The sequence below is a fragment of the Astatotilapia calliptera genome, chromosome 20 (genome assembly GCF_900246225.1).
Source record: "Astatotilapia calliptera chromosome 20, fAstCal1.2, whole genome shotgun sequence".
NCBI classification, from domain to species: domain Eukaryota; kingdom Metazoa; phylum Chordata; class Actinopteri; order Cichliformes; family Cichlidae; genus Astatotilapia; species Astatotilapia calliptera.
The window spans coordinates 13471203-13498287 of NC_039321.1; the positions used below are offsets into that span (position 1 = coordinate 13471203).

Here is a 27085-nt window from a genome sequence, read left to right on the forward strand (position 1 = left end):
TAAATATCTTAGAAATATGGTGTTCAACCAAATAATCTGGATAACATTACCTTGGTGTCCAGTAATACTGTGAGGAATCAATGATTTTTTACCAGGTATGCCCTTCAATGTGTATATTACACAGGTATGTAGAACTGCATTACATTTCTGCAACTTCTCAACACTTAGAAACATCCTGTCTCAGAGGGATGATGAAAAACTAGTTCATTCATTTATTACTTCTAGGGTGGACTACTGTCAATCATTATTATCAGGTTGCCCTAAAGACTTCCTGACTCCCAGTAGATGTCTTTGACTAGACTGCAGGCTTACTTGTGGTTCCTAGAATGTTTAAAAGTAGAATGGGAAGCAGAACCTTCAGCTTTCAGGCCAATCTTCTGTGGAACTAGTTCCCAGTTTGGAGTCAGGAGACAGATACCCTCTCTACTTTCAAGATTCGGTTTAAAGCTTTCCTTTGATAAAGCATATGGTTATAGCTGGATCAGGTGACCCTGAATCCTTCTTTAGTTGTGCTGCAATTTTTATTAACTGTGTGTTTATATACCAATCTGCATTTAATCATTAGTTATTATAATTCTTGGACTCTCTTCCATACCGAGTCTTTTGTCACTATGGCTCTGCATCGGGGTCTGGATCTGCTGGAGGTTCCTTTCTTCCAACCTTTAGTGGGTGGACCGAGGTGGACACAGTTTTTAATATCCTCAGGGAAGAGGTTGTCATAGAACGAGTCGTCGTCAAACACCACTTCATAGAACTTAGCCGTGGTTAGCACCACATTTGCTCTGGTAATAATGGCCATTCTTGTATTTACAGATCAGTTTCTGACCCACTGCCAGCTCCTGCATGGCAGCTTTGCTGCGCTGAGATATGGCTGGTGCTCTGTGTCTGTGGCTAACAAGACTTTGTCTCTTTGCAAGCATCTGCACAGACAGCATGCTAACACAAAGCTAGCCAAGAACCCAGAATGATGTTAAAGCTGAGTGTATGCTGACTTCAGCCTAGCAGCCAGAGCCTGATCTTGAGCAGGTAACAAAGGCAGTGATAAGCAGTCAAGCCTTTTATCACCTTTTACCTATTCATGTTCCTAAAGCAGAATCACTGCAGTGATTGCTTTGAAGTCTCTTTGGGCTGTTTTTCCAACTTTGCTTTGATTTGTTAGTTTTATATTCAAACATAAACAACAAAACAAAGGCTGTATGTGTGTTCTCAATATGAGAGGAATTTGTGCTGTTGTGAATGGTAAATGGACGGATTCTTATATAGTGCTTTTCTAATCTCCTGGAGTACTCAAAGCGCTGTATACAACATGCCGCATTCACCCATACACACCCACTCACACAAGCACTCTATGCTTTGTCAGTACTTTCTAACTAATATACACTCATACGCATTCATACTCAGATGGATGCTTTGGAGAGCAAGTGGGGGTTAGTATCTTGCCCATGGATATTTGGTATGCAGACTGGGGGAGCCAGGAATCGTTCGACCTGCTCTACCTCCTGAGCTACATTACCTACAGGGTGGGCCATTTATATGGATACACCGTAATAAAATGGGAATGGTTGGCGATATTAAAGTTCTGTTTGTGGCACATTAGTATATGTGAGGGGGCAAACTCCTCAAGATCGGTGTTGACCATGGTGGCCATTTAGAAGTCGGCCATCTTGGATAGAACTTTTGTTTTTTCAATAGGAAGAGGGCCATGTGACACATCAAACTTATTGGTAATGTCACAAGAAAAACAATGGTGTGCTTGGTTTCATCCATCCATTCATTCACTTCCGCTTATCCTTTTCAGGGTTGCGGGGGGCGCTGGAGCCTATCCCAGCTGTCATAGGGCGAGAGGCGGGAGTACACTCTGGACAGGTCGCATTCACTCGCACATTCACACCTAGTGGCAATTTGGATTATCCAATTAACCTATCCTCACAAGTTGCATATCTTTGGACGGTGGGAGGAAGCCGGAGTACCCGGAGGGAACCCACGCAAACACGGGTAGAACATGCAAACTCCACACAGAAAGACCCCGGCCTGATGGTGGAATTGAACTCAGGACCTTCTTGCTGTGCGGCAACAGTGCTAACCACGGTACCACCGTGCTGCTTGGTTTCAACGTAACTTTATTCTTTCATGAGTTATTTACAAGTAACTTTGTTCACAGCCATTGACATGTTGAAGAGGTTAACACGTGAGGAGCGGATCAAAATTGTGTTGATATCTGGTAAACGCAGTAATCGGGTCATTGCAGCAAGACAATGCAATACACCCTATGAGACCACCCATCTCCCATGCTACAGTTAGTAAACTGCTTGCTAAGTTTCGTGAAACTGGTTCAGTGTCGGATTTGCCAAAATGTGGATGCAAGAAAACTGTCACTAATGAAGAAACATCAGTGGCTGTCCTAGTTTCATTCAGCAAGAGCCCACAGCCTAGCACTCGCCGCATGTCACTGGAGAGTGGCATTAGTCAAACATCCCTTTGGTGGATATTAGCTACTCACAAATGGCACCCTTACAAACTCCAGCTACTGCAGCATCTCAACGAGGATGACCAGATCGGTGCACAGAATTTACAGAATGGGCAAAACAAAAATTGGAACAGGACCCTCAGTTTACGCAGAAGATTTTGTTCAGTGATGAGGCAAACTTTTATGTGAATGGTGAAGTTAACAAACAAAACCACTGCTATTGGTCTGACACTAACCCACATTGGATGGATCCCTCCAAGACTGTTGGACCAACAAAAGTGATGGTTTGGTGTAGTATATGGGGTACAACGATAGTGGGTCCATTCTTCATCAATGAAAACCTCAAGGCCACTGGATATTTGAAATTGCTACATGATGATGTGTTTCCCTCTTTATGCACTGAAGCTGGCACGTTCCCTGATTTTTTCCAGCAAGATGGTGCACCACCACATTATGGGTGCCAGGGCCGAGCATTCCTAGATGAACAGTTTCCTGGAAAGTGGATTGGTCTTTGTGGGCCAGTTGAATGCCCCCCAAGGTCTCCCAATCTGACCCCCTTAGACTTTTATCTTTGGGGTCATCTGAAGGCAATTGTCTATGGTGTGAAGATACGAGATGTGCAGCACCTGAAACTACGGATACTGGATGCCTGTGCTGGCATTTCTCCTGCGGTGTTGCTATCAGTGTGTGAAGAGTGGGAGAAGAGGGTTGCATTGAGAATCCAACACAATGCGCAGCACATTGAACACATTTTATAAGTGGTCAGAAACTTGTAAATAACTCATAAAAGAATAAAGTTACGTTGAAACCAAGCACACCATTGTTTTTCTTGTGACATTACCAATAAGTTTGATGTGTCACATGGCCCTCTTCCTATTGAAAAAACAAAAGTTCTATCCAAGATGGCCGACTTCTAAATGGCCACCATGGTCACCACCCATCTTGAGGAGTTTGCCCCCTCACATATGTGCCACAAACAGGACTTTAATATCACCAACCATTCCCATTTTATTATGGTGTATCCATATAAATGGGCCACCCTGTACATTACCATGAAATGGTAATTATGTTTCAGTGCATTTCAGGTCATTTTAGTGAATAATACCAAAGTAATAGTGTAAAGACTTATCCTGTTCTTCTTAATTAATAATGGTTTAATTTACCATCCTTGCATAGTGAGTTTCAGTTTCTTTTTTCTGGGCAAAGGTTTCTGATTCCAAAATGTAAAACAACAAGGTTTAACAAAAAGGAACAGATAAAGGAACCTGAAGCGGAACCTTTGTTTTGAGAGCAGACTTTATAAATTAACAGCATTTCAAATTAGTTCATGAAGAGAGGGTATCTTCATGGAAGTTCAAACTTTATGCTAATGACTTTTAAATATGAGGTTATGGTTAGCATCCCATTGCAACTATAAATTTTGGCAATTTGTTTGTAATTCTCAGTTGTCCTGTGAATATTCTGCATTAATACATGTTCACAAAAACATGATGACTAAAGTCTTCCTAAATGCTCTAAATACCTTCGTATTTACCTTGTGCTTATTCAGGCAGCCGGATGGATGAATCGTCAGATGTGGAATCAGAGCCTGACCTTCCACTGAAGAGGAAACAGCGTAGGAGTCGGACTACTTTCACAGCGGAGCAGCTGGAGGAGCTGGAGAAGGCTTTTGAAAGAACACATTATCCTGATATTTACACTAGAGAGGAGCTGGCCCAGAGAACAAAACTTACTGAGGCCAGGGTCCAGGTAATGCATTAGTATTCAACTATCCATTAATCCATAGATCTCTCCAGCCACGCGACATCTGTCTATTTTTCATTCAAATCAAATCAAATCAAATCAAATCACTTTTATTGTCACATCACATGTGCAGGTACATTGGTACAGCACATGTGAGTGAAATTCTTGTGTGCGAGCTTCACAAGCAACAGAGTTGTGCAAATACAATAATGTAAACAAGCAAAATACAAGAATGGCTACATCTGAAACTAATAAATATAATAGTATATGCATTTCTGGATGTGTATACTAAATATTTTTCTACGTGTGTGTGTGTGTGTGTGTGTGTGTGTACACATATTTTACAAATTAAATAGAGTAAACAATAAATAAAATATATAAAATAAAATATACAGAGTGAGACATGTGCAAAACAGTGGCGTTACTGTACAGTGTGGAGTGCATAATGTTAAAGTTCCAGTAGTGAAACTGAGGTGTCTATGAAGTGTTCAGCAGTCTGATGGCCTGATGGAAAAAGCTGTCTCTCAGTCTGCTGGTACGGGACCGGATGCTGCAGAACCTCCTTCCTGATGGAAGTAGTCTGAACAGTTTATGGCTGGGGTGACTGGAGTCCTTGATGATCCTCCCCGCTTTCCTCATGCACCGCTTCCTGTAGATGTCTTGGAGGGAGGGAAGCTCACCTCCAATTATCCGTTCAGAGCACCGCACTACTCGCTGGAGAGCTTTGCAGTTGTAGGCGGTGCTGTTGCCATACCAGGTGGTGATGCATCCAGTGAGGATGCTCTCAATGGCACAGTGATAGAAGGTCCTGAGGATGCGGGGGCTCATGCCGAATCTTTTCAGTCTCCTGAGAAAGAAGAGGCGCTGCTGCGCCTTCTTCACTGTTTTGTTTGTGTGTACTGACCACGTAAGATCCTCAGCCAGATGTACACCAAGGAACCGGAAGCTGCTCACTCTCTCCACAGCAGCGCCGTTGATGGTGATGGGGGTGTGTACTTCTCTGCACCTCCGGAAGTCCACTATCAACTCCTTTGTCTTTGCGACGTTGAGGGTGAGATGGTTGTCTTGACACCAGTGGGTCAGGGCGCTGACCTCCTCCCTGTAAGCTGTCTCATCACTGTTGGTGATAAGACCCACCACTGTAGTGTCGTCCGCAAACTTCACAATGATGTTGGAGTTGTTAGTGGCCGTGCAGTTGTAGGTGTAGAGTGAGTACAGGAGAGGGCTCAGTACACACCCCTGTGGAGCACCAGTGTTCAGTGTGACGGGGGATGAGGTGATGCTGCCCAGTCTGACCACTTGGCGTCTGTCAGACAGGAAGCTAAGGATCCAGCTGCAGAGGGAGCTGCTCAGTCCTAGATCCTGCAGTTTCCTGTCCAGCTTCGAGGGAACGATGGTATTGAATGCTGAGCTGTAATCTACAAACAGCATTCTCACATACGTGTCTCTCTTCTCCAGGTGTGACAGGGCAGTATGTAGTGTCAGGGCTATGGCATCATCAGTGGACCTGTTGTGGCGGTATGCGAACTGTAGAGGGTCCAGTGAGTCGGGTAGTGCAGAGCAGATGAAGTCCCTGACCAGCTTCTCGAAGCATTTGCTTACGATGGGGGTCAGGGCTACAGGTCGCCAGTCGTTCAGTGAGGAGATGGTGGAGGATTTGGGTACAGGGACGATGGTGGCCATTTTGAAGTAGGCTGGGACTACAGACAGAGAGAGGGAAAGGTTGAAGATGTGCGTGAACACTCCGGCCAGCTGAGCCGCGCATGACTTGAGGACGCGGCCGGGAATCCCGTCCGGACCAGTAGCTTTGTGTGCGTTCACCTTCCTGAAGCACCTCCGCACATCCTCCTCAGACACAGTGTGCGCACTGACGTCATCCGCGGTGCGCACACTGTCCGGTCTCATGGTGTTCGCTGTGTCGAATCTAGCGTAGAATACGTTTAGATCCTCACACAGAGAGGCCCGTGGTCTGCGGTGTGCTGGTTTTCCCTCTAAAGTCCATCCTTGATCTCTTTTTTTTTTTAAACATTAAACCCACAAACAAAGACACTCTTACTCATTTCAAATGTTGAAACTCACTACTTGAACTGAGGGACTGATAGAGAGCATCTCTATAAGAACATGAATAATGTTTTTTATTGAGAACATGTGTGTCGTCGAACACAATGCTGCAACATTCTCAGTAGATTAATTAGTAAAATATTTGCTTTTTTAAAATCACACAGACTGGTTAGAACCTTTACTGCTGACTATGCAGCATTCTACTATATTCTACTAACTTGCTGTACTATTCAGAAGTCTTGAGCCATCACTTGTTTCTTTATATTTTGCTTTTAATGAGCAAGACTGTCCAGTCATTTTTAAAAATGAGCAAAGGTTTTTCAGGTTTCTGGAAACCTTCCAAAGTTTTTTTTTTTTTTTAATTCTCTTTAACTAATTTTTCCTATTCCATTGAACATATTCAGATGTGTTTTGCATGCTAACTCTGACCTATGTGTCATTCAAACATAAAAAGGCACCTAACTCAAAGGATGAACCAGTGTTGTGTCTGTCGGGTTTGCCAAATGGCACAGTAACAGAACCCAGTCACAAGACTTCCTGAACAGTTACAGTAAGGTTATTTACAGTGAAAAAACAAGGTGCAAAACAGTTCCAACAAAATGTGATTTTCTCAGTGGTGGGGCAATTTCTCCCAAACACACTCTCCACAGTTCTTTCCGAAATATTTACAAAAACCTTGGTGCTCTCTCCAAAACTCTCCAAGATCACTTCTTTGGATGAGCCAGGGTTCAACTAACTATTGTCACTCAATGATGCAGTGTTGATTGAAGCTCAACCGCTCTACTAAATAGTGCCCTTTGACGGGAACATCAGCGGCATATGTATGATTGCCAGCAAGTGTATGTGGCTCAAGAGTGGGAACTTCTTCAAGGTCCCAATGCTGCAAAAAGAAAAGAACACCACACACACACACAGAGGAGGGCGAGAAAGAGGGCTTGAGGTGGAGGGAACCCCACCCCCGAAATGGCAGGTCAGGCCAGCAAAGACAGAGGGACCTCATGGCCCCTCTGTCTTTGTTGGCCAGTGTCAATACATAACAGACAACTTAACAAAGACCGAATTTTAAAATGTTCTAAGGAATATGATGATGAAATAAAAACAATGAACAAACTAAGTAGCTTGTTACAAAAATACATTATTTTCTTTCATATCATTGTGTTAATGATAACACAGGTTGGCAGGTGTAAAATTGTATTTTTGCACCAAGAAGGTTATGATTAAAGATCGGTTTGCTCACCAGCTTGCTTTGGAGTGAATCCTTAAAAAATGAGGAAACTGGACAACTAGAGTACAAAAAATAGGACGTCTTAAAAGGAATCTAAAGTAGATGAAAGATATAAGAAATGTCCATAACAGGATAAAATGACCTGACACAGGACCTGAGAGACAGTTCTGGTCCTTCAGTTGATTCATCTATTGCTCAACAAAGGTGATGGTCAAGAAGCCATTTATAAGGAAGGGAAAGTGGGAGAGAATGTTCTGGTATGCCACATTAAAGAAGAACTACTGGCTGCATTTCAATTATGAATGCAGAAAAGTACTGTCAGATTTTGACCCCGATGCAAAGTTTCTAATTGGCATGGCTGCCAAAAACAGTTCAAGCTGTGATGAACAATAAAGTTGGTCATAGAAATACTGACTTTTAATCTCATGAGAATTGTACAAACTCTGTACTTTCAAGTATGTTTGTTTTCAGTACATCACTGTACGTTTCCCATATTCTTAGCAAAATATAACAAAATGAGGTGTGAGACTTTTTCACAGTGTTTTATATATTTGTTCAGTGTGCAAGACTAACTCTCTCTAACTTCTGGAGACTCTGCCAGCTGTTCACATCTCCACTAAGGAAACTGGCTTTGGTCTCTGTTTGACAGCTTCACAGTGCCTCAGTTGTGTTTTGGAAAATATTGTAGAGTTCTAACAACAGCTGTAAGTTTTCAGCAGTAGGGTGGGTGCTGCATTCCTCTTGCATGTCTCACTCCCAGATTCTTGGCTGGAATTTGTTTTTCCCACCAGTTTAGAGTCTACCACTCATTGTAAAAATCAGAGCAGATCATGGAAGTCTTCGCTCTCAGGGGAACTTTAAGCCATAACTGCAAAGTGGCTCAATCAAGTCACAGAAAACTGAGACAATGAGAAACCAGCGTGGCATGGAAACTCCTCCATGCCTGCCACTTAGGTCATAAATGCCGACCTCAGAATTATCTGTATGCCTCGACTTGACAATGGTCATTTTACGTCCATCCTACTCACAGAATAAGTTACTGGAGTACAAATTAAAAAAAAAAAATCCAACTCAATGCCCACCTTCTAACTTGCTTTGAAGCTAACTATTTCTCATTCATGTTGACAAAATTTGTAACTTTGGATTATGGCACAGTTAAGTAGGCCTAGTTATAACTTTACACTACATTTGAATACTATTTCTGTGTCCTTAAGCTGAGGCCATGGAAGGTTTCAAAAAATATATTAATATTAAATACTGTATGGTAGAGATATAGTGATGGGAAACAGAGAACTGCAAAGACTGTAACTAAAAAATATTTGTGGTGTGTCAAATCAAATCATTGTTTCAGTACTACTTAATGTATAAACATGGAGAAACAAAAAATAAAACCAGTTATAGTCAGCTTGAATGATTGTCACTGAAATTACTGATTTTGCATGGCTGCAATTAGCAACCCATTTTATTCTAAAAACATCTATTATAGTTGGTCAGAATCATTGGAAATGAACGGGGTTGTGCCTATGGAATCCATGACACACCTACGTTTCTAGTACTGGTCCTTTTATGTGGACTTTGTAAGAAATTACACAGTGATTCCACTTCAGAATAGGACCACCCTCATTACAGACCAATCGGGTGCCTGCTTCTTTAACTCTTTTCAGTGTACAAACTACCATGTAATCAGTAGCTGGAAGACAAGTAAAGACAGACATACAGTGGGGCAAAAAAGTATTTAGTCAGCCACCGATTGTGCAAGTTCCCCCACCTAAAATGATGACAGAGGTCAGTAATTTGCACCAGAGGTACACTTCAACTGTGAGAGACAGAATGTGAAAAAAAAATCCATGAATTCACATGGTAGGATTTGTAAAGAATTTATTCGTAAATTAGGGTGGAAAATAAGTATTTGGTCACCTCAAACAAGGAAAATCTCTGGCTCTCACAGACCTGTAACGTCTTCTGTAAGAAGCTTTTCTGTCCCCCACTCGTTACCTGTATGAATGGCACCTGTTTGAACTCATCATCTGTATAAAAGACACCTGTCCACAGCCTCAAACAGTCAGACTCCAAACTCCGCCATGGCCAAGACCAAAGAGCTTTCGAAGGACACCAGGAAAAGTATTGTAGACCTGCACCAGACTGGGAAGAGTGAATCTACAATAGGCAAGCAGCTTGGTGTGAAAAAATCAACTGTGGGAGCAATCATCAGAAAGTGGAAGACATACAAGACCACTGATAATCTCCCTCGATCTGGGGCTCCACGCAAGAGCTCATCCCGTGGGGTCAAAATGATCATGAGAACGGTGAGCAAAGATCCCAGAACCACACGGGGGGACCTGGTGAATGACCTGCAGAGAGCTGGGACCAAAGTAACAAAGGTCACCATCAGTAACACACTACAACGGCAGGGAATCAAATCCCGCAGTGCCAGACGTGTTCCGCTGCTGAAGCCAGTGCATGTCCAGGCCCGTCTGAAGTTTGCCAAAGAGCACATGGATGATACAGCAGAGGATTGGGAGAATGTCATGTGGTCAGATGAAACCAAAGTAGAACTTTTTGGTATAAACTCAACTCGTCGTGTTTGGAGGAAGAAGAATACTGAGTTGCATCCCAAGAACACCATACCTACTGTGAAGCATGGGGGTGGAAACATCATGCTATGGGGCTGTTTTCCTGCCAAGGGGACAGGACGACTGATCCGTGTTAAGGACAGAATGAATGGGGCCATGTATCGTGAGATTTTGAGCCAAAACCTCCTTCCATCAGTGAGAACTTTGAAGATGAAACGAGGCTGGGTCTTCCAACATGACAATGATCCAAAACACACCACCCGGGCAACAAAGGAGTGGCTCCGTAAGAAGCATTTGAAAGTCCTGGAGTGGCCTAGCCAGTCTCCAGACCTCAACCCCATAGAAAATCTGTGGCGGGAGTTGAAAGTCCGTGTTGCCCCAAAACATCACTGCTCTCGAGAAGATCTGCATGGAGGAATGGGCCAAAATACCAGCTACTGTGTGTGCAAACCTGGTAAAGACCTATAGTACACGTTTGACCTCTGTTATTGCCAACAAAGGTTATGTTACAAAGTATTGAGTTGTATTTTTGTTGTTGACCAAATACTTATTTTCCACCCTGATTTACGAATAAATTCTTTACAAATCCTACCATGTGAATTCATGGATTTTTTTTTCACATTCTGTCTCTCACAGTTGAAGTGTACCTCTGGTGCAAATTACTGACCTCTGTCATCATTTTAGGTGGGGGAACTTGCACAATCGGTGGCTGACTAAATACTTTTTTGCCCCACTGTAATGTCGTAAGAGACACTTATTTCTTCTGCCCTCACAGCATCTTTCCCTTTCTCCACAAACTTCAAGCCAGGAACTTTGAGGTGTTGGAGGTAACTGATTGATCACACTGACAATGAACTTTAAAAATACCCCCTTATTTAGGTATCACTGGTACACCATACTGACTCGGTATAGTTTCCCTTGGGTATAATCTGTTGCATGAGATGTGATCAGAAGCATTGTCTGTTTTCAAGTGCATCAGACAGGGGGCCTTGTGTTGCTAAGACAGGCTGACACTTTCCTCTGCAGTTGCTCTGTCTCTGCATCCACAGTGTTGTTCTTTTGGATTACTGAATCTGTGGCTGTAATTAGTTCCAAATGCGAGATTTTTTTGATTTGACATCAAAATTAAAATCATTCAAAAGGATTGCTTTCTCTGCTTGAGTTAGTTATCTGTCAGATAATTTCTTCTTCCACTTGTCCACATTCTTGGAGGGAAGCATTCATCTCTTCACCAGCTGTTGAGGTCAATTCAATTTAACTATCCATCCTTCCATTTTCTTCCACTTATCTGGGGTTGGTTGAGAGGGCAATAGCCTAAGCAGAGAAGCCCAAACCTTCCTCTCCCCAGCCGCCTTCTCCTGGGAACACCAATGCATTCCAAGGCCAGCTGATAGATTTAGTCTGTCCAGCATGTCTTAGGTCTGCCCTAGGACTTCCTCTCGGGGGCACATGCACAGGAAACTGTTCCCAGAGGCATCCTCATCAGATGCCTGAACCACCTTAACTGGGTCCTTTTGATGTGGTAGAGTAGCAGCTCTACTCTGAGCCCCCCCTGGATCGCTAATCCCTTTACCCTATCGCTAAGGGAGAAGCCATCCAATCTAAGGAGGAAGCTCATTTCCCCAGCTTGTATCTGTGATCTCATTTTTTCAGTCACTCCAGAGTCTGCAGTGACGTTCTTGGTGGGTGGTTGGAGGGTACAGAGGTCAGCAAATACAGGAGTGGAACAGGGCGCCACTGTGGAGGAGTGGTCTGCCATAGCAGGAGGAAAGGAAGCCTAGGGAGTGGATTGAGTTTTGTGGAGACTTTCCTTGGATGATGGATTTTTATCTTGTTCCACAGCGATGTTGGCGCAACTGATATGAAGTTCAGTTTTTGTTTTGAATTCCAAGGATAGCTTTGGTACATTATCCTTTAGGCTCGATTCACTAGCTGGGCCCACATCCTCATTTTAGGTTTGACAGCGTTTTAGTAGGTAAAGGCGAATGCTTGGACATGAATTGAGCTGCGGTTTAGGGAAGGCTTCGAAGGGGACTGGCGACGGCTCCCAGGCCTGGCAGATTCCCATGTACTAAATAGGAGTGAAGAAGTTAAAGAATTGAGAACAAAGAGGGAGGGAGGTTGGGGAATGAACGAGAATGAACAGTTTGCAGAACTGGGGAAAACCTATATAGATTACAACCGGAAGGAACATGTTTGGAGGTGTGGTCCCGCTCCTGAAAATAAATATTTTAATTATGGTGTGGAGCCTGACTATAGAGACACTTTCTCACTGAGGAAATCTTACAAACCAGAGGGCTCTATGGCAAGTTTTAAACTTAGTGTTTCTTGTCCCAGAGTAGATTTTCCAAATTGAGTCTTATATTTAAAGATTTATTCATTGACAATGTCAACTGAGGGATGTGATACAAAAGGACCTGACACGTAGATAGGCAATCAACCCCACCTGCTTGGACAAAATACCCCCTCAGACCCCTGTTCAAGGCATTGGTCTGCAGGATAAAAGGGAGAGAAAAGTTAGGAATGTGGAACATGGGTTCCACACACAGAGCCTTAAATATGTCTCTAAATGTGCCAGAAATATGTATCTATAAATGTACAAACATATACATTCCACATCTATGCATCCTTGCATTAGAAAGCAATCCAAAGATATCATGTTAAAATGATGATAGGTCATATTCTGTTTCCTTTCCGTCACGTCTCTTCTACAGAGGTAGTGAGACCGTATGATCTACTTCTGCGGTTTTTGCGCAAGTACCTCAAGGCAACAACGCCTGCTGTAATAATTTAAGTCTGCTCTGCAGATATAGAAGTCCAAATCAGCTTCTCTACATAAAAGTCACATTTTCGTTTGCACTAAATGAAAAAAGAAGATTCCTGGAAAAAGTGGGCAGGTAGAAAGCTGCAAGCAATGCAAAGATTTCTGCTGTGACCCTAGAGATGTGTAGGTGTTAAGTATGCCTGTGTTAAATCATGTGAGTGGTATAGTTTAATTGAAATGAAAACAAACATGCAGGACTAAATGTCAAGAAGAAACAGTGGATAATGAAAAAAAAAATTATTTACTCACAGAAACACACACTACAAACATTAATTTGCTGAAGTTTTACCTTTGAAATGATGGCATGTCCCAATATATTAATGCTTAGAGTAAGTTATATGTCCTGAATCATTTCAGATATTCGGGACAATGAAATATAGGCTTTTGAATGTGGATCTTGCCCTCTGTGTGAAATTTCACAAAAGGACTATCTGTATGTACTTTGTGGTGAGAAAAGGTAAAATTCTCTTTCAGCGGAGAATCTGTGAGACCTAGAGCATGGCATCAGAATAGAATCAATGTAAATGTGCAAATTCTTGCTGATTTTAAATTCAGCTATTCAGCTGACTCAAGAGTTGGGAGTTCGCCTTGTAATCGGAAGGTTGTCGGTTCGAGCCCCGGCTTGGACAGTCTCGATCGTTGTGTCCTTGGGCAAGACACTTGACCCGTTGCCTACTGGTGGTAGTCAGAGGGCCCGGTGGCGCCAGTGTCCGGCAGCCTCACCTCTGTCAGTGCGCCCCAGGGTGGCTGTGTTTACAATGTAGCTTGCCATCACCAGTGTGTGAATGGGTGTGTGACTGGATGTGTAAAGCGCTTTGGGGTCCTTAGGGACTAGTAAAGCGCTATACAAATACAGGCCATTTATCATTTTTGGTGTTTTCCTTCCAGCTTATTTATATATATTTCTCTTTCAAGGTGTGGTTTAGCAATCGAAGGGCCAGGTGGCGAAAACAAGCAGGAGCCAATCAACTTGCAGCATTCAATCACCTTCTGCCAGGTGGATTTCCTCCTGCAGGGATGCCAACACTTCCTACATATCAGCTGCCAGAATCCAACTACCCGACCAACACTCAAGGTAGAACAGATAATCCTTTCACTGACAGATTACAAATGTGACCTATAGGTTTTCCTAAGGAGTTCGTGGATACTATGCTATTTTGGCCATGTTCTTACCAACAAATAATGATTCATGATAGGCACTTTTACACCTATATTGCTGGGTCTTTTTTGTGTGTGTGTGTGTGTGTGTGTGTGTGTGTTTTTTGACTGGATGCATGGAACAATTTAATGATCAATTTAAGTTTTTCTCTGGAAGAGGTCCTGATATGCCAATAATGTCTTATCTCTAGCAGAAGAAACTGCAGTGTTGTCCTCTATCTAGTACATTAAAGCATATTGCCTCAGAATAAAAGTATTGTTTCAATTATAAGAATGACTTATTAGGTGGTTTCACAGAATAAAAAACTGATTGCAGAGAGTATGCATTCCCAATTAATGTTAGCGTGTCATCAAAGCACTCACAGAATTAGTACTGTATTGAAAAGCATTAAGAAACTGTATTGTCTACCAACGTCAATGCATATTTTGCAGTTTTAACAAAACAAAATCTCCATGCCAGGTTGTTCCTTTGCCCGTCCTCTGCCACTGCTCCAAGGTTTATGAATTTTGTTTTGGTAGATTTTGGAAAAAGCTGAAAAATTCCCAGACAGAGAGAGAGGTGTGATACAACCTGCTGTTGGAAATATTTGTAATTGTAACTATCAAAATGTCAGTCAGGTTTAACCCAGTTTTCCCTGTTGTGTTTAGTTGTAAAGACATCCTAAAGTAGATACAGAAGCCTCCAATTAAGCCTATTTGGTATCACATCCACACTATGCAGGTCTCTGTTCAACATACTGTGGGGCATCATGGTGGTGTACTTAAGTTGTCAAACTTGCGTTGTTTATATGTTGGTGTTAAATATATATATATGTTCGGGAATGTGTTTTTTCTCATCTGGTATACAAACTGGTAGAACAGGTAGCCTAGCCTAGCTAGTGTCTTATTTACATAAAGGAAGGAACCAATGTGTGAAGTGTTTTACTTTTCAGATGGTGGGGCTACTGTTCACCGTCCCCAACCCTTACCTCCTTCCACCATGCACCAGAGTGGTTTATCAAGTCCTGACGGCAGCACTGCCTATGGTCTGGCAACCAACCGGCACAGCTTCTCCAGCTACACTGATACCTTCATGAACTCTAGTACTCCTAGTAACCATGTCAACCCTGTCAGCAATGGGCTATCTCCACAGGCAAGTCCTGCTTTATCGCTTTATGCACGAGGATAAGCATTTACTCAGTCATGAATAAAAATATATAACATGAAAGGACTCTATTCAGTGTATATAATTTATTCTATTCATATTCATTTGAAAATGCAAGAAAAGAAGGGGATAAGTAGTTGTTAATTCAATATAAATAGGAAATAAAAAAACAAGCCATAGACCAAAATGGATTTTGACATTTAATGCCTTTGATACTTTTAACCAGGAAATTAAAGTCTTTGTCTATCTTTTACTTGATCAACTTGGAGCAGTGATACTTCATACAGCACTGTCATGATTATGAGCTGGAAATAATGCATGTGGGTTTTCACCAACAGTGTTTTAGTCACAGTAGTCTTTTTGTGTTATATATTTTTACAAGACATTCAAGTATATTGTTGCTATGGCTAGAGTAAGTTAGGCAGCTTCCCGCAACATGACCATAGGTAAATATTAATTTCCATTGTGGAAAATAAACATTTTAATTATGGTGTGGAGCCTGATTGTAGTGACACTACAAACCAGATGGCTCTATGGTAAGTTTTAAGCTTAGCATTTCTTGTCATGATCCACAGTACAACAAGTTAGTGTAGATGTTCCAAATAAAATCTTATTTTTAAATATTTCTCATTGACAAAGTCAACTGAGTGATGTGATACAAAAGGACCTGATATGCAGGCAGGCAATCAACCCCAACTGCTTGGACAAAATACACCCCAGACCCCTGTTCAAGGCATCGGTCTGCAGGATGAAAGTGAGAGAAAAGTCAGGAATGTGGAATATGGGTTCCAAAAATAGACCCCTACTTACCTGCACGAACACTGGATCTGGGGCACCCTTTCAGGTGAGGTCTGTCATGGGGCTGGTCATCCCTGCCGAGTTCTACATGAACTGACGGTAATACCAGCCAGTCCCAAGAAACTAGTCACCTTTTTTTTGTTCTTGGGGTCTGAGCAGGATGTGATCCCTGCTGCTTTGTCTGTTCTGGGGTGCACCTGCCCTCCTCCCAAAATGGTACCACAGATACTGTACCACCTTCCATCCAACTGCACACTTCTTGAGGCTGGCCGCGAGCTCCGTCTGCCTCAGAGAGTTCAGGACTACGGCCAAACAAATGATACATCGATTAAACTTGTCACTGTTGGACTGAAATGCATTAATGCACTTGGGACACCAGTCAATTACATTGAGACCAAAATGACTCTAAGACTACAATAGTGGCTGTGTCCCAATCCAGCGACCGTATGCTTCGGAGTACGCGCAGTTTGTGTACTAGGTACGGCGCGTACTAGGAAGTACGAGAAGTGCGGAAGTGAGAGGCTTGTGAAATGGGACGGTCTAGCCTGCTCAGGTTCCCTAGCAACCATGATACTAACCGCGAGAAACGTTTCATACAGCATTGTTTGACAGAAATGAAGGAGAAAAAAATGTTTTGTTGTTCATTCATTTTTATGACATCACTTTGATTAGTTGCGTATCTGAGGCTGAGACCACGGGACTGTAAAAACATAATTGTTGGGCTTCATTTCTGTACTGAACAGTCATTTCAAGATTAGCTAGTAAATAACAATTAGCTAATGTTGTTCATGAGACTAAAATCATCTCACTTTAATGTAAATATAATATGGACAATATTATATTCATTCTCAGATTATTATGATATATTAGAGCAGTGAGCATGAACTCTGTGTCAAATACTGAGCTTCAGTAAAGATTCAAGTTGCATTTATTTAAATTTCCAATCACCTTGAATCTTCACTCAAAAACAAGTATCTTTGACAGTGTATATATAGATGTAATATATATAAGAGACAAATATTGTTCTTTTAATATGTTGGCATTACTAAATTTGGCTCAATGCTTACATATATGCGTAAAAAGAAAATGTACGAGCTGTGATAACTGTTGCTGATAGAATGAAGAGTAGACTCATATATTAAATATTCCTTTATTGGGTGAGAAAATCATACCATGTCATAACTGCTTTAATTCATACAGAATAGATATCAGAGCCTTAAACAGTCTGACTTCTGCTAAATGGGTCAAACTGGGCAGAAAGTATACAAACACATAACATCCCTATAGAATATGATGTAACACTATAGATCAACTTACCTCAGAATATATGAAGCATCTATATATAAAGCAAAATTACAGCAATATGATACAACAAACACAGCAGTACTACTAATCCAAAATACTCAAAGCTTCATAGAACTGAAACAAACATTTATTTTTAGGTCCATTCTGCTGCTTATACATACTTTAGGTTTCTGAATATTAAACTTGTTTCTGCCTTTCATAGTGTTTAACTTGAAGGCCCTGAGTACTTTCTCCCACACTGAGAACACTGGAATGATAAAATTATTTGAACATTAACTAATAAGACTGATTCAGGACAGACAATTAGTTATTTTAAACTTTTCTAGCAGTCCTACACAAACAGGGAACAGTCTGTCTATTCTCTCCATCTGTCAGCTCCTGCTGGCTCTTCCTCCTGCTCTTCCTCATACACTGCTGAGTTTGTCCTGCTGGATCATCAGGGCACAGCACAAGAGAAGGAGTATTTAGTGTTTGTGTTATTACGAGTGCTAAACAAGAAGAGTTCCCAGATGGTACAGTGGACACATGTGTGACTCCTGTGATTAAAGCATCTTTCTTTCAGCTTAACGAGTGAACCGTCAGCTCGTTCAAACACACAGTCCGTTTGGCTTGACACCACCAAACAGAGGCAGCAATATAACATAGCTAACATTAACAGTGCAGTGAATCCTGCTTGTGCCGTGATATTCAGGACTGCAAACCGAGCAGCATCACAGACTTTCAGCTTGTTGTGTTTGTGGATATATGACTGACTTTAATTATGTATAAAAACATCACATCTCTGTAAGATTATGGTCAACTATTGAATGGCGTATATTTTTATACCCACCGCCGCGCTATGAATTGTGGAACATATGGGACCACGAAGTGTACACCGGACCACACTTCAAATTTGGGGAAATCGATGGCGCATTGGAGTACACATTTGGAGTACACTTCGGGTTGGGACAGCTGTCGTCATGTCACTGTGACGTAATAGGTCTCAAAATGCGTACTCCAACACAGCCAAAGACTCTTTTAGGAGGTCACAAAAGAACACTTAACAACATATAAAGAACTGCAGGCCTTATTTTGTCTCAGTTAAGATCACTGTTTGTGATTCAACAATAAGAAAGATACTGGGCAAAAATGATATCTATAGTATCCATGGGAGAATGGGCAAAAAAACCACACCGTTGACCAAAAAAGATACCAAAAAGAATACAAGAACTCATCTCACATGACAAAAGCAAAACAAACAAACAAAGAAAAACCCCCATCTTAATGAATCTATGGACTAACAAGACAAAGACTTTTAGAAGGCTTGAGACCAGCTATATCTGGCATAAAACTAATACAGGATTTCATAAAAAGAACATCATACCAACAGGTCATATAGGCACCCACTCACTCACTGAACCAAAACAAAAGCAAGATTTAATTTTAAGACAATAATCTGATGCAAAACATAATATGTATAGTATTTTGAATATTTCCGAATGGTAGCCCATCCATATCCCGATGCAAATTCTAGACTACATGTGCTAACACATACCTTAAATTACGTTTTTTTTTCTTGTTCTTAATAACCAACTTCAGTCTTTCACAATATATGACTATATTGAAAAAAAAGTTTATTAAAGAAAACATTGTTATAGATGGAATCCAAAATTAATCAGTTAATTAACAGTTTTACAGCGCAGTGGTGTGGTTAGCATTGTCACCTCAATGGCTGGTGTACTGTATAGGGTGTACTCTGCCTCCTGCCGGACAGCTGGGATTGGTTCTAGCCCACCTAGGATGGCTTTACGAAAACCGTTTAATATTGCTGTTCATATGGAGTGGCAGGTTTGTTTATTTATTTAAGATTTTTTTTCTGATCTAAATGGTCTAAATGGCTTGCAGAGTAGCACTGTGTGAGCCTGGGCTCACAAGTCCATATGATGATCTGTACAGTACACATCATAAGTAATTTTTATCCTCAGCATCCTGAGTCCCTTGAAGGTAGGAAGTCATTTTTTGCCATTTTTTATGAAACTTCTCTCCCCTTAATCTGAGCTGAAAAGTCATCTTTTCCAAAATATAAATACCATTTGATATCCCTGTTGAAGTGATCTAAATTTGGTGATTCAGCTTTGTAGCATCTTCTGCTTATTGACTTTTTACAAGCAATTAACAAAAGCCTTGCTAAAATGACAAAAAAGAAAGATCTTCGCACTTAGGTATTTTATATCTAAGTAATTTATACAGTTAAATTTGAATTTTATCCAAAATGGCCTTTTTTTTGTTGTTCAAAAGATATGGGTGTGATTGGCACACAGGTCCCCACACTGCCTCTACCACGGCTCCAATGATTCTGAGAATCTGCTCTTAATTTTAACGTGGATCTTTTTTTTTTTCCATGCCTCCCTCAAAATTCTCTCTTTAGTGATGAATTAAAGGAAATTCACAATGATGGGTCTTGGTGGGGCTTTATCCACAGATGTCCCAGTTAATGAGTTGTGCGGTTCAGCTCATCCAAAAGATCCACCTCACGCCTGAGTAATTCATGCACAAACTTGATAGCTGAGTCGCCTTCTTTTCCTCTGAACACTGAATATACAAATATTATTCATCCTCAATCTTGACTCTAGTTCTGGTAATTTTTCCTGCAGGCTTTCTTGTCCTTCCAAACTTTTAATGAGAGCTGTGTCGGCCTCTATTCCCCACTCCTCCCATTTCTCCAGTCGCATGTTTGGATTTCATTTTTGAAATGATCCAGGTCTTTCCTCATGTCATTTCTCAGGTTCTCACCAAAAGACTGGAGGGTTTCCTGATGTCTTTTTTAAAGCTCTTTTAGTTCCTTACTTATATTTTCAATCGAGTGAGTCTCTAGCAGACTGCGGAGGTTCACTGACGACATCTTTTCCAGCCTCATGTCTTCACATGTCATGCATGTCCTCTTGTTCGTCTTGCATCTCACTCTTGGAATAACCTCTTTTGTTCATCCCATATCAATCACCCTAAAGTTATATACCACTGGAACAATTTCTAGCACTATTCTTGTTAGATTTCAGGGGATTTTATTGCAGACTATCGAGAGCTGAGAAGTTTGGCTATCTATCCATCCATGACATCATCAGAAGTCCACTTCTCCTATTTTTATTGACAGAAGAAGGAACATTATGATTTGGTGACCAAAGGTTGTTGTGGAGAGATAGGGATAAGAAAGGAGACTAAAGGAAGTTTGTGGAGAGTGTGTACAGTGGTTCCTCACTATAACGCTTCACCTCGCTGTTTCGTGTTTTGTGTGCAATTTTCCATGTTTTTTTTTTTAATACAGCGCATTGTGTTCTGTGTTCTGATTGGCTGTCAATCATCTCTTGCCGTGTCTCCTGTACAGTACAGAATGCGTTCAGCTTGTCAAATTTACATAAATCTTCGATCGCTAGCAGTGTGACTCTGAAGTGCTGTACTGTATGTTTGTAAGTTCAACAAACACAACAAAGTTGACGAAATGTCAAAGGCTCCTGCGGTAGAACCCAAAAGGCAGAGTAAGATGCTAACCATCACACAAAAAGTTGGACTTCTGGACATGCTAAAGGAAGGTGGAAGTTACCATATTTTTCAGATTATAAGGCGCATTAAGCAAAACAAAACAATTAGATAAGTCAAACTTTATTCGACTCATTCTTCTTGCTTCCTCTACTTCCGTACCATTGATACATTAATGTTGAATTCTCTGGCAGCTGCTCTATTCCCATTTTCTGGACCTGAAAACAGGATTTGATCTTTGATTTCTATAATACTGGACTTATTTTTCTACGAAGGTTTAAACTTTGAGATTGTTTGAACAAGAGAGAAACGTGTGAAAATGATCATGCCTGTCTGAGGAAAGTGTATAAAGTGTGTAGTGAGAGGTTTTACAGCCATAAAACATCTATAATAATTGTAAAAAATAAAGTCGGCTACTTCATGGATTTCACCTATCCCGGGTTATTTTTTGAACATAACTCCCGCGATAAACGAGGGACTACTGTACATAGATAAAAATCGGTATAAATACTGATGAGAAGTTGGCTACTGGAACAAAACCACAGACTTAACATTTTGAAACAGCTGTGTTTTTGGCATATTGTTCCTTTTTAGCCAGAAGTTAGATTAAATGGACAAGCAGGTAGAGTTATAAGTTATCAGGTTACTACTTTGCTTGATTAGTAAGCTACATTGATAAACTGTATAGGATGCAATACACAGACACACATATCAACTGATTAATGCACTAATAAAACAATAAATATGGTAAAATGGTAAATGACCTGTATTTGTATAGCGCTTTTCTAGTCCCTAAGGACCCCAAAGCGCTTTACACAACCAGTCATCCACCCATTCACACACACATTCACACACTGGTGATGGCAAGCTACATAAATATAAATATAATAAAGTAATGAACTAATAAAACAATAGAATTTTAGTCATCAAAGCTGATGCCCAAAACTTCTTGTATGGTCTGTATGGTCTTGTATGGCTTCTCCCACCATAACTCACAGAGTCTGTAAACCCTGTCCATAACCTCCCTCCTGAGCCTCTCCTCAGAGACCGCTGGGTCCATACGTGGCGGGATCATTCTGTCACGGTATGGCATGGCACACCGTGGAAGGAGTGGGGAAGGAGGACCCAGGCGCGGTGCTCTATGTATAGGCAGTGTTTATTTACAAGGTGAAAAACAACGTAACAATAACTCCCCGTATTTTCCCAGACTCCCGTGTCGTGTCTCCCGTGAATAGTCCGTATGCTCTCTGCTCCCGTGTCAGCACCCCCCGGTGCTCGCTGCTCTCCGTGCCCTCCACGCTCTTCCTGCGGGAAACAATAACGGCAGCTGTCAGGACACTCAGACCGGCAGGCATACACTTTCAGACTTAGCTTAGACAGGGTGACTAACGTGGAGTCTCATGCAATGATCCCGCGTCGGTGGGAGCTCCAAGACTCTCCTAAGTAGCTCCCACCGACGAGCCCTGATCAGCGGCAGGTGTGTGGCTTCGGGTGTGGCCAGTCCTTCCGCAGGGCCACACCCCTCAGGCCTGCAGGTGGCTGAGCTCCATCCTCCAAGCATCCCCGCAGACATAAACACACACACTCACATCTACAATCATGGAGGAGAGCAGCAGCCATACCAAAATACATATAATAATAATAATAATAATAATAATAATAATAATAATATAATACATAACTGCTCAGGGATCCTGGGTCGCCCAGTCCCAGGACCCTGACAGAAATACTGGATAATCTTAAGCAGCCTGAAGATTTCATTAACAAAATTAAATCTTTCGTTTAAAATAAGTTTAAAATAAGTGTATCATCCTTTCAAGTATATTTATACTATTGCCTGTTTTATGGTAAAACAAAGCCATGACATATCAGTCCACTGTGGAGTACATCTTATCAAATTTTAAATTCAAATCCATTCTAGTAAATTCATTTGACTGAAACAGTATTCATTCCTGACATGAAATTTGCCTGCAGTAAAGGCTGCTGGATTCTGTTTATTGTCCTCTTGGTCTATTCTGAGTCCCGGCTGAAGGGTTTCCATTATGGCTTTACTGGCATTGACCCTTTCATCATGTTCCCAAGCATTTACATGAGATAACAATGCAGGGAGAATTTCTTAAGATCTCACTTCAAAATGGCAGGAAGACGATATGCTGTATGTCTGACAGCCAGTAATTCAATTTGAAACAGCTATATTGCATTTGCAATGTAATTCACACAAGCCATTTCTGCACCACCTCCTCTTAAATTGAATGGGAAAGAATTAGAGGTGGACTTTCATGTTGAGACTGAGTACATCCCAGTTCCAACAGTTACTGACAGACAGACAAAATGACAGTGTGAAATACTATCCCTGTGATGGCACTGCATGTAAATAGGGATAATTTCACAGCTTTACAAACAGAGCTGTTTCAAACCTCTCTGAAAAAGAAACCTTTTTTAAGCAGCACTCTATTTTTTGGACAAATTAAATTTTGTTTTACAGCATTCTAAATGGTGAGGATTTTTTCTTCTTCTTTTCAGTCACGCAGCCAGAAATGCTTCACGAATACCTTTTTATCAGGTCAGAAAATTCAGTGACATGGCTTGAAAGATGAAATGATTATTTTCCTATAGTGACCCCAACACCTCAGCACACCATGACAACACATTTCTCCTCTCACATTTTCTCTCCAATTTGTTGTGAGAGGAAGATTTAGCCTGCTTTGGAATGGTGAAGCTCTCTGGCTTGCCATTTGATGTCAGGGTGAAAGATAGAGAGAGAGAGAGAGAGAGAGAGAGAGAGAGAGAGAGAGAGAGAGAGAGAGATGGAGAGAGAGGGAGAGTGGGTGAGTAAGGATAGAATAGAGTGCGTTTCAGTGTTGGGGGATCAGAGCTTCTTTGGTTCTCCAGCTCTGTCTCTTTGATCCATATCCCCAGGCCTGCCTGCCGCACTAACTCAGGCCTCTGCTCGTGATTCCCGACAACTGTCGGCCTGAGATAAGGAGGTGGGATGGAGGGTGTGTGTGTGTGTGTGTGGGGGGGGGCTTGCCTGCACACCATCCACCCCCAGCAATACTGTAATATATGCTTCTGCTTCCTCAATGAGGAAATGTGTTGAGTTTTATTCAAGAAATGGGAGCATTTGTAGCCCCCCCGCACACACACACACACACACACACACACACACACACACACACACACACACCAACCACCTCCATCCTCAATTAAATATTATTTACAAAAAAGCGCCCCAGTTTACAGTGTGTAGACATGGAGACATAGTTCTATGCACCTGAATATCAATGACAGTTGTACCTAATACTAGGCTCAGCTGCTATTAAAATTTGCAGTACTAAGCCCTTTGACTGGGCATGCTGTCAACTGGCATGCTACCATGTCAACAAATCAAAAAGGATGAGCACATATATTTACATCATTCCCGTAATGAGAAATGGATACGAGATGGGGGTGTGGGGTGTTAATTGGAAATCCCCTGAAACACAGACGCTGCTTTAGTTTGGCAAGACGCAAACCAAGCAGCTTTATCAAGAAAATATATAAATAAAATGCAAGACCTACTCAAGAAAGCTGCCAGAAAAGCTGAGGAATTTAAATCATACCCACTGATGTTTGTAGGATATATTTTTCTTTATTTGTCACTTAGAGTGTTACCCTCTCCTTCTCCCTCAGTAAAAACTAAACATATCCACTGAGTTCTGTCTGACTGACTGAGTGGGTAGAGAAGTGTTAAGCCTCTCTGGTTCTTGTGGTTTGGATAAAATGTGGGTGTTGATTGGCTACAGATAATATTAACTATAACCTGGAAATAACATCTGCTTTTCTGTTTAAATGCTTGTGTTTTTACAAGTTCTTGTATCATGACCAAAGAGTGCACTTGTCTCCAATGAGTCAGGGTAGTTGCAGTATTTTTCACAGCGGTTATTTGATATTGTGACTTACTCAAGGAGATTTACTGCTGAGTGTGTCTTTATTGTTGACATAATGGTAACAGAATTGTGGCACTTATCTGTCCCAAAATAAGATATTTCTTCCTGCACTGTTAGACTTTTCATCGCCACTTTACAGTAACATACTGGCGTCACTGTTGCCAGCGTCATACTGTGACGCCGTGTTACGGTAGCTTACCGTTCTGCAGGATGATACCGTTTTTTGCTGGTGTGGTATAATACTCTTGGACAAATTATGGTAACGCACCGTAGCCTTTTTTACGGTATCTTACTGGCGACAGTGACGCCAGTGAGATCCCGTTATGTCGTTATGTCGTAAATTACGTCAACAAAGTAACATCATACTGTGATTAAGAAATTGGTATACTACCGTTTATTCACGGTATGTCACTGTAAGCCCGCTGCAAGGTAATAAACTGCAATATATTAACCAGTAACTTACCGTTATCACACATCATCAGTACCAAAAATATTCATCTCTGCTAGAGGATACCGTGTCCCAACAGGCGGTCATTTACTGTTTAACAGGTCGTAATTTACCGTAATTTCAGTTAACAGTAACATACTGTAAGAGACTGGAGGGTTCCAAAAAAATTGGATGGATGGATGGATGGATGGATTGATTGATTGATAGATAGACACGCACACACAAAATATAATTCATGTGCTTTACACCACTTTATTTCAATTCTGATTCTTCCCTGCTGAAATACACATTTCCAAAATCAAAAACTGAAAAGAACTGAAAACATATTTTCATTGAGGAAGCACTTGTTTTTACTAAACCATGTAATCCATTATTTTCTCAGATGGTTGTACAAACAATAATGATATTATGTCATATCCATATCATGGCAGACAACATATGCTCAAGTGTTGGGATTTCTTAGTTATATTTTGTAGGGTCTTAAACCTACAATGTGAAGTGGCTTGGCATTCATTTTGTTGGCACCATACAAATAAACTGAATTGTAATGAATATAATATCAAGCCCCACACTTCTGCCTTTATATACACTTTGTCCAAAATACTGGCTCACACCACCAAATCAATGCACAAAACAGGGTCCACAATGACATGGATGAGCATGTGTGGTGTGAAGGAACTTGACTGACCTGCACTGAACCCTGATCTTGCTTTGTGGACTGAGTTCATTGATTTGTAGGGTGAGACAATACATGTGACAATTAAAGTGTAAGTAGCTGAAATAATTTTTAACAAACGGGTAAAAGAAGGAAAAAAAAATCAAAACTGTTGCACTCAAAAAACCTATTGGACAGAGACAGCGTCTTGCAAGATGGCAAGAGAGCTTGTCTTCATTGTTGCTCGTCTTGTGTAAATGTCCAGAAAGCATGGGCCATGGATCATCTTTGGAGACATGGGTAACAACACATTGGTCATTTAAATTATACAAGAAATGCACTAAAAATGGCAAAAACAGTTACCTAATTTGAAGTTCTCCACTCAAATTCAGTAAGCCGCTGGAGGAAAGTTGTGACTGATGTGACATGCTTCACAGTGGTCCCAGTCCTTCTGCTTGTCCCAACCTTGGAGGTACATTTTGTTCCCTCTTCAGGGTTTATCCTTACAAAAAACCTTGCACACGCTGACTCCTGGTATTCCAGGTTCAATACCAAAGAAGACTGACATTGCATCAGCAAAGATGTTCTCTTTGTCCAGCTCAACAATTACACGCCCCTCTGCACTCACCATCCAGCAGGTGGCGGTCATTGAACTTTGTCCTTAAATATATAGGGGCAACATGTTGTCATTATGCAACATAAAATAATTTCAATACTTCACTTCTTCACACTGTCTAGATAGTCATAAAGCAAATAGCTATGTACAGTTATTTATTAATGGCCTTATGTACATAAGTCCATTTTAACATATTGTAATTGGACATAATTGGGAATTATTCTGCACATTAAACACACCTAACAAACAGTCAGCCCAATTAAATTACTGGAGATGAATCAACTGTATGGTTATTTTGGAGTTTATAGTTTGTGCTGCTGTTAAACTTTACAGTATTGACTTCAGTATTTCTGCTGTTGGTGTAGCTAGACTACTATGTTGATCAGTAATATGTAATGTGAAATTTGATATTGTTACTTTGCTGGATTCACTGAGACACATGTCCAACAACCTTGGTTTATAAAAGAAATTACAGAAATTTGAGCTAACAAAACAGAGACTGGATACCTGCGTCCACGAAAAGCTCCTGTGCCAAACAGAAATTTTAATATGGTCTAATCAACTCTATTTCATAAATGACTTCTTACCAAGCATAATCAGCCTTGGGGTGCTTGGTAGGCTTTTAA

The 27085-nt window shown here is 41.2% G+C and overlaps 1 protein-coding gene across 2 annotated transcripts in view; it reads left to right on the forward strand.

Annotated features, from left to right (window-relative positions):
• LOC113012972 (paired box protein Pax-7-like) overlaps positions 1 to 27085 on the forward strand; it is a 74191-nt gene that overhangs the window by 37983 nt on the left and 9123 nt on the right. For both annotated transcript variants that reach the window (XM_026153450.1, XM_026153451.1), the window contains exons 5-7: positions 4017 to 4216; positions 13809 to 13968; positions 14984 to 15183. In XM_026153450.1, the coding sequence (XP_026009235.1) occupies positions 4017 to 4216; positions 13809 to 13968; positions 14984 to 15183 (560 nt within the window). The remainder of the gene's footprint in view (positions 1 to 4016; positions 4217 to 13808; positions 13969 to 14983; positions 15184 to 27085) is intronic.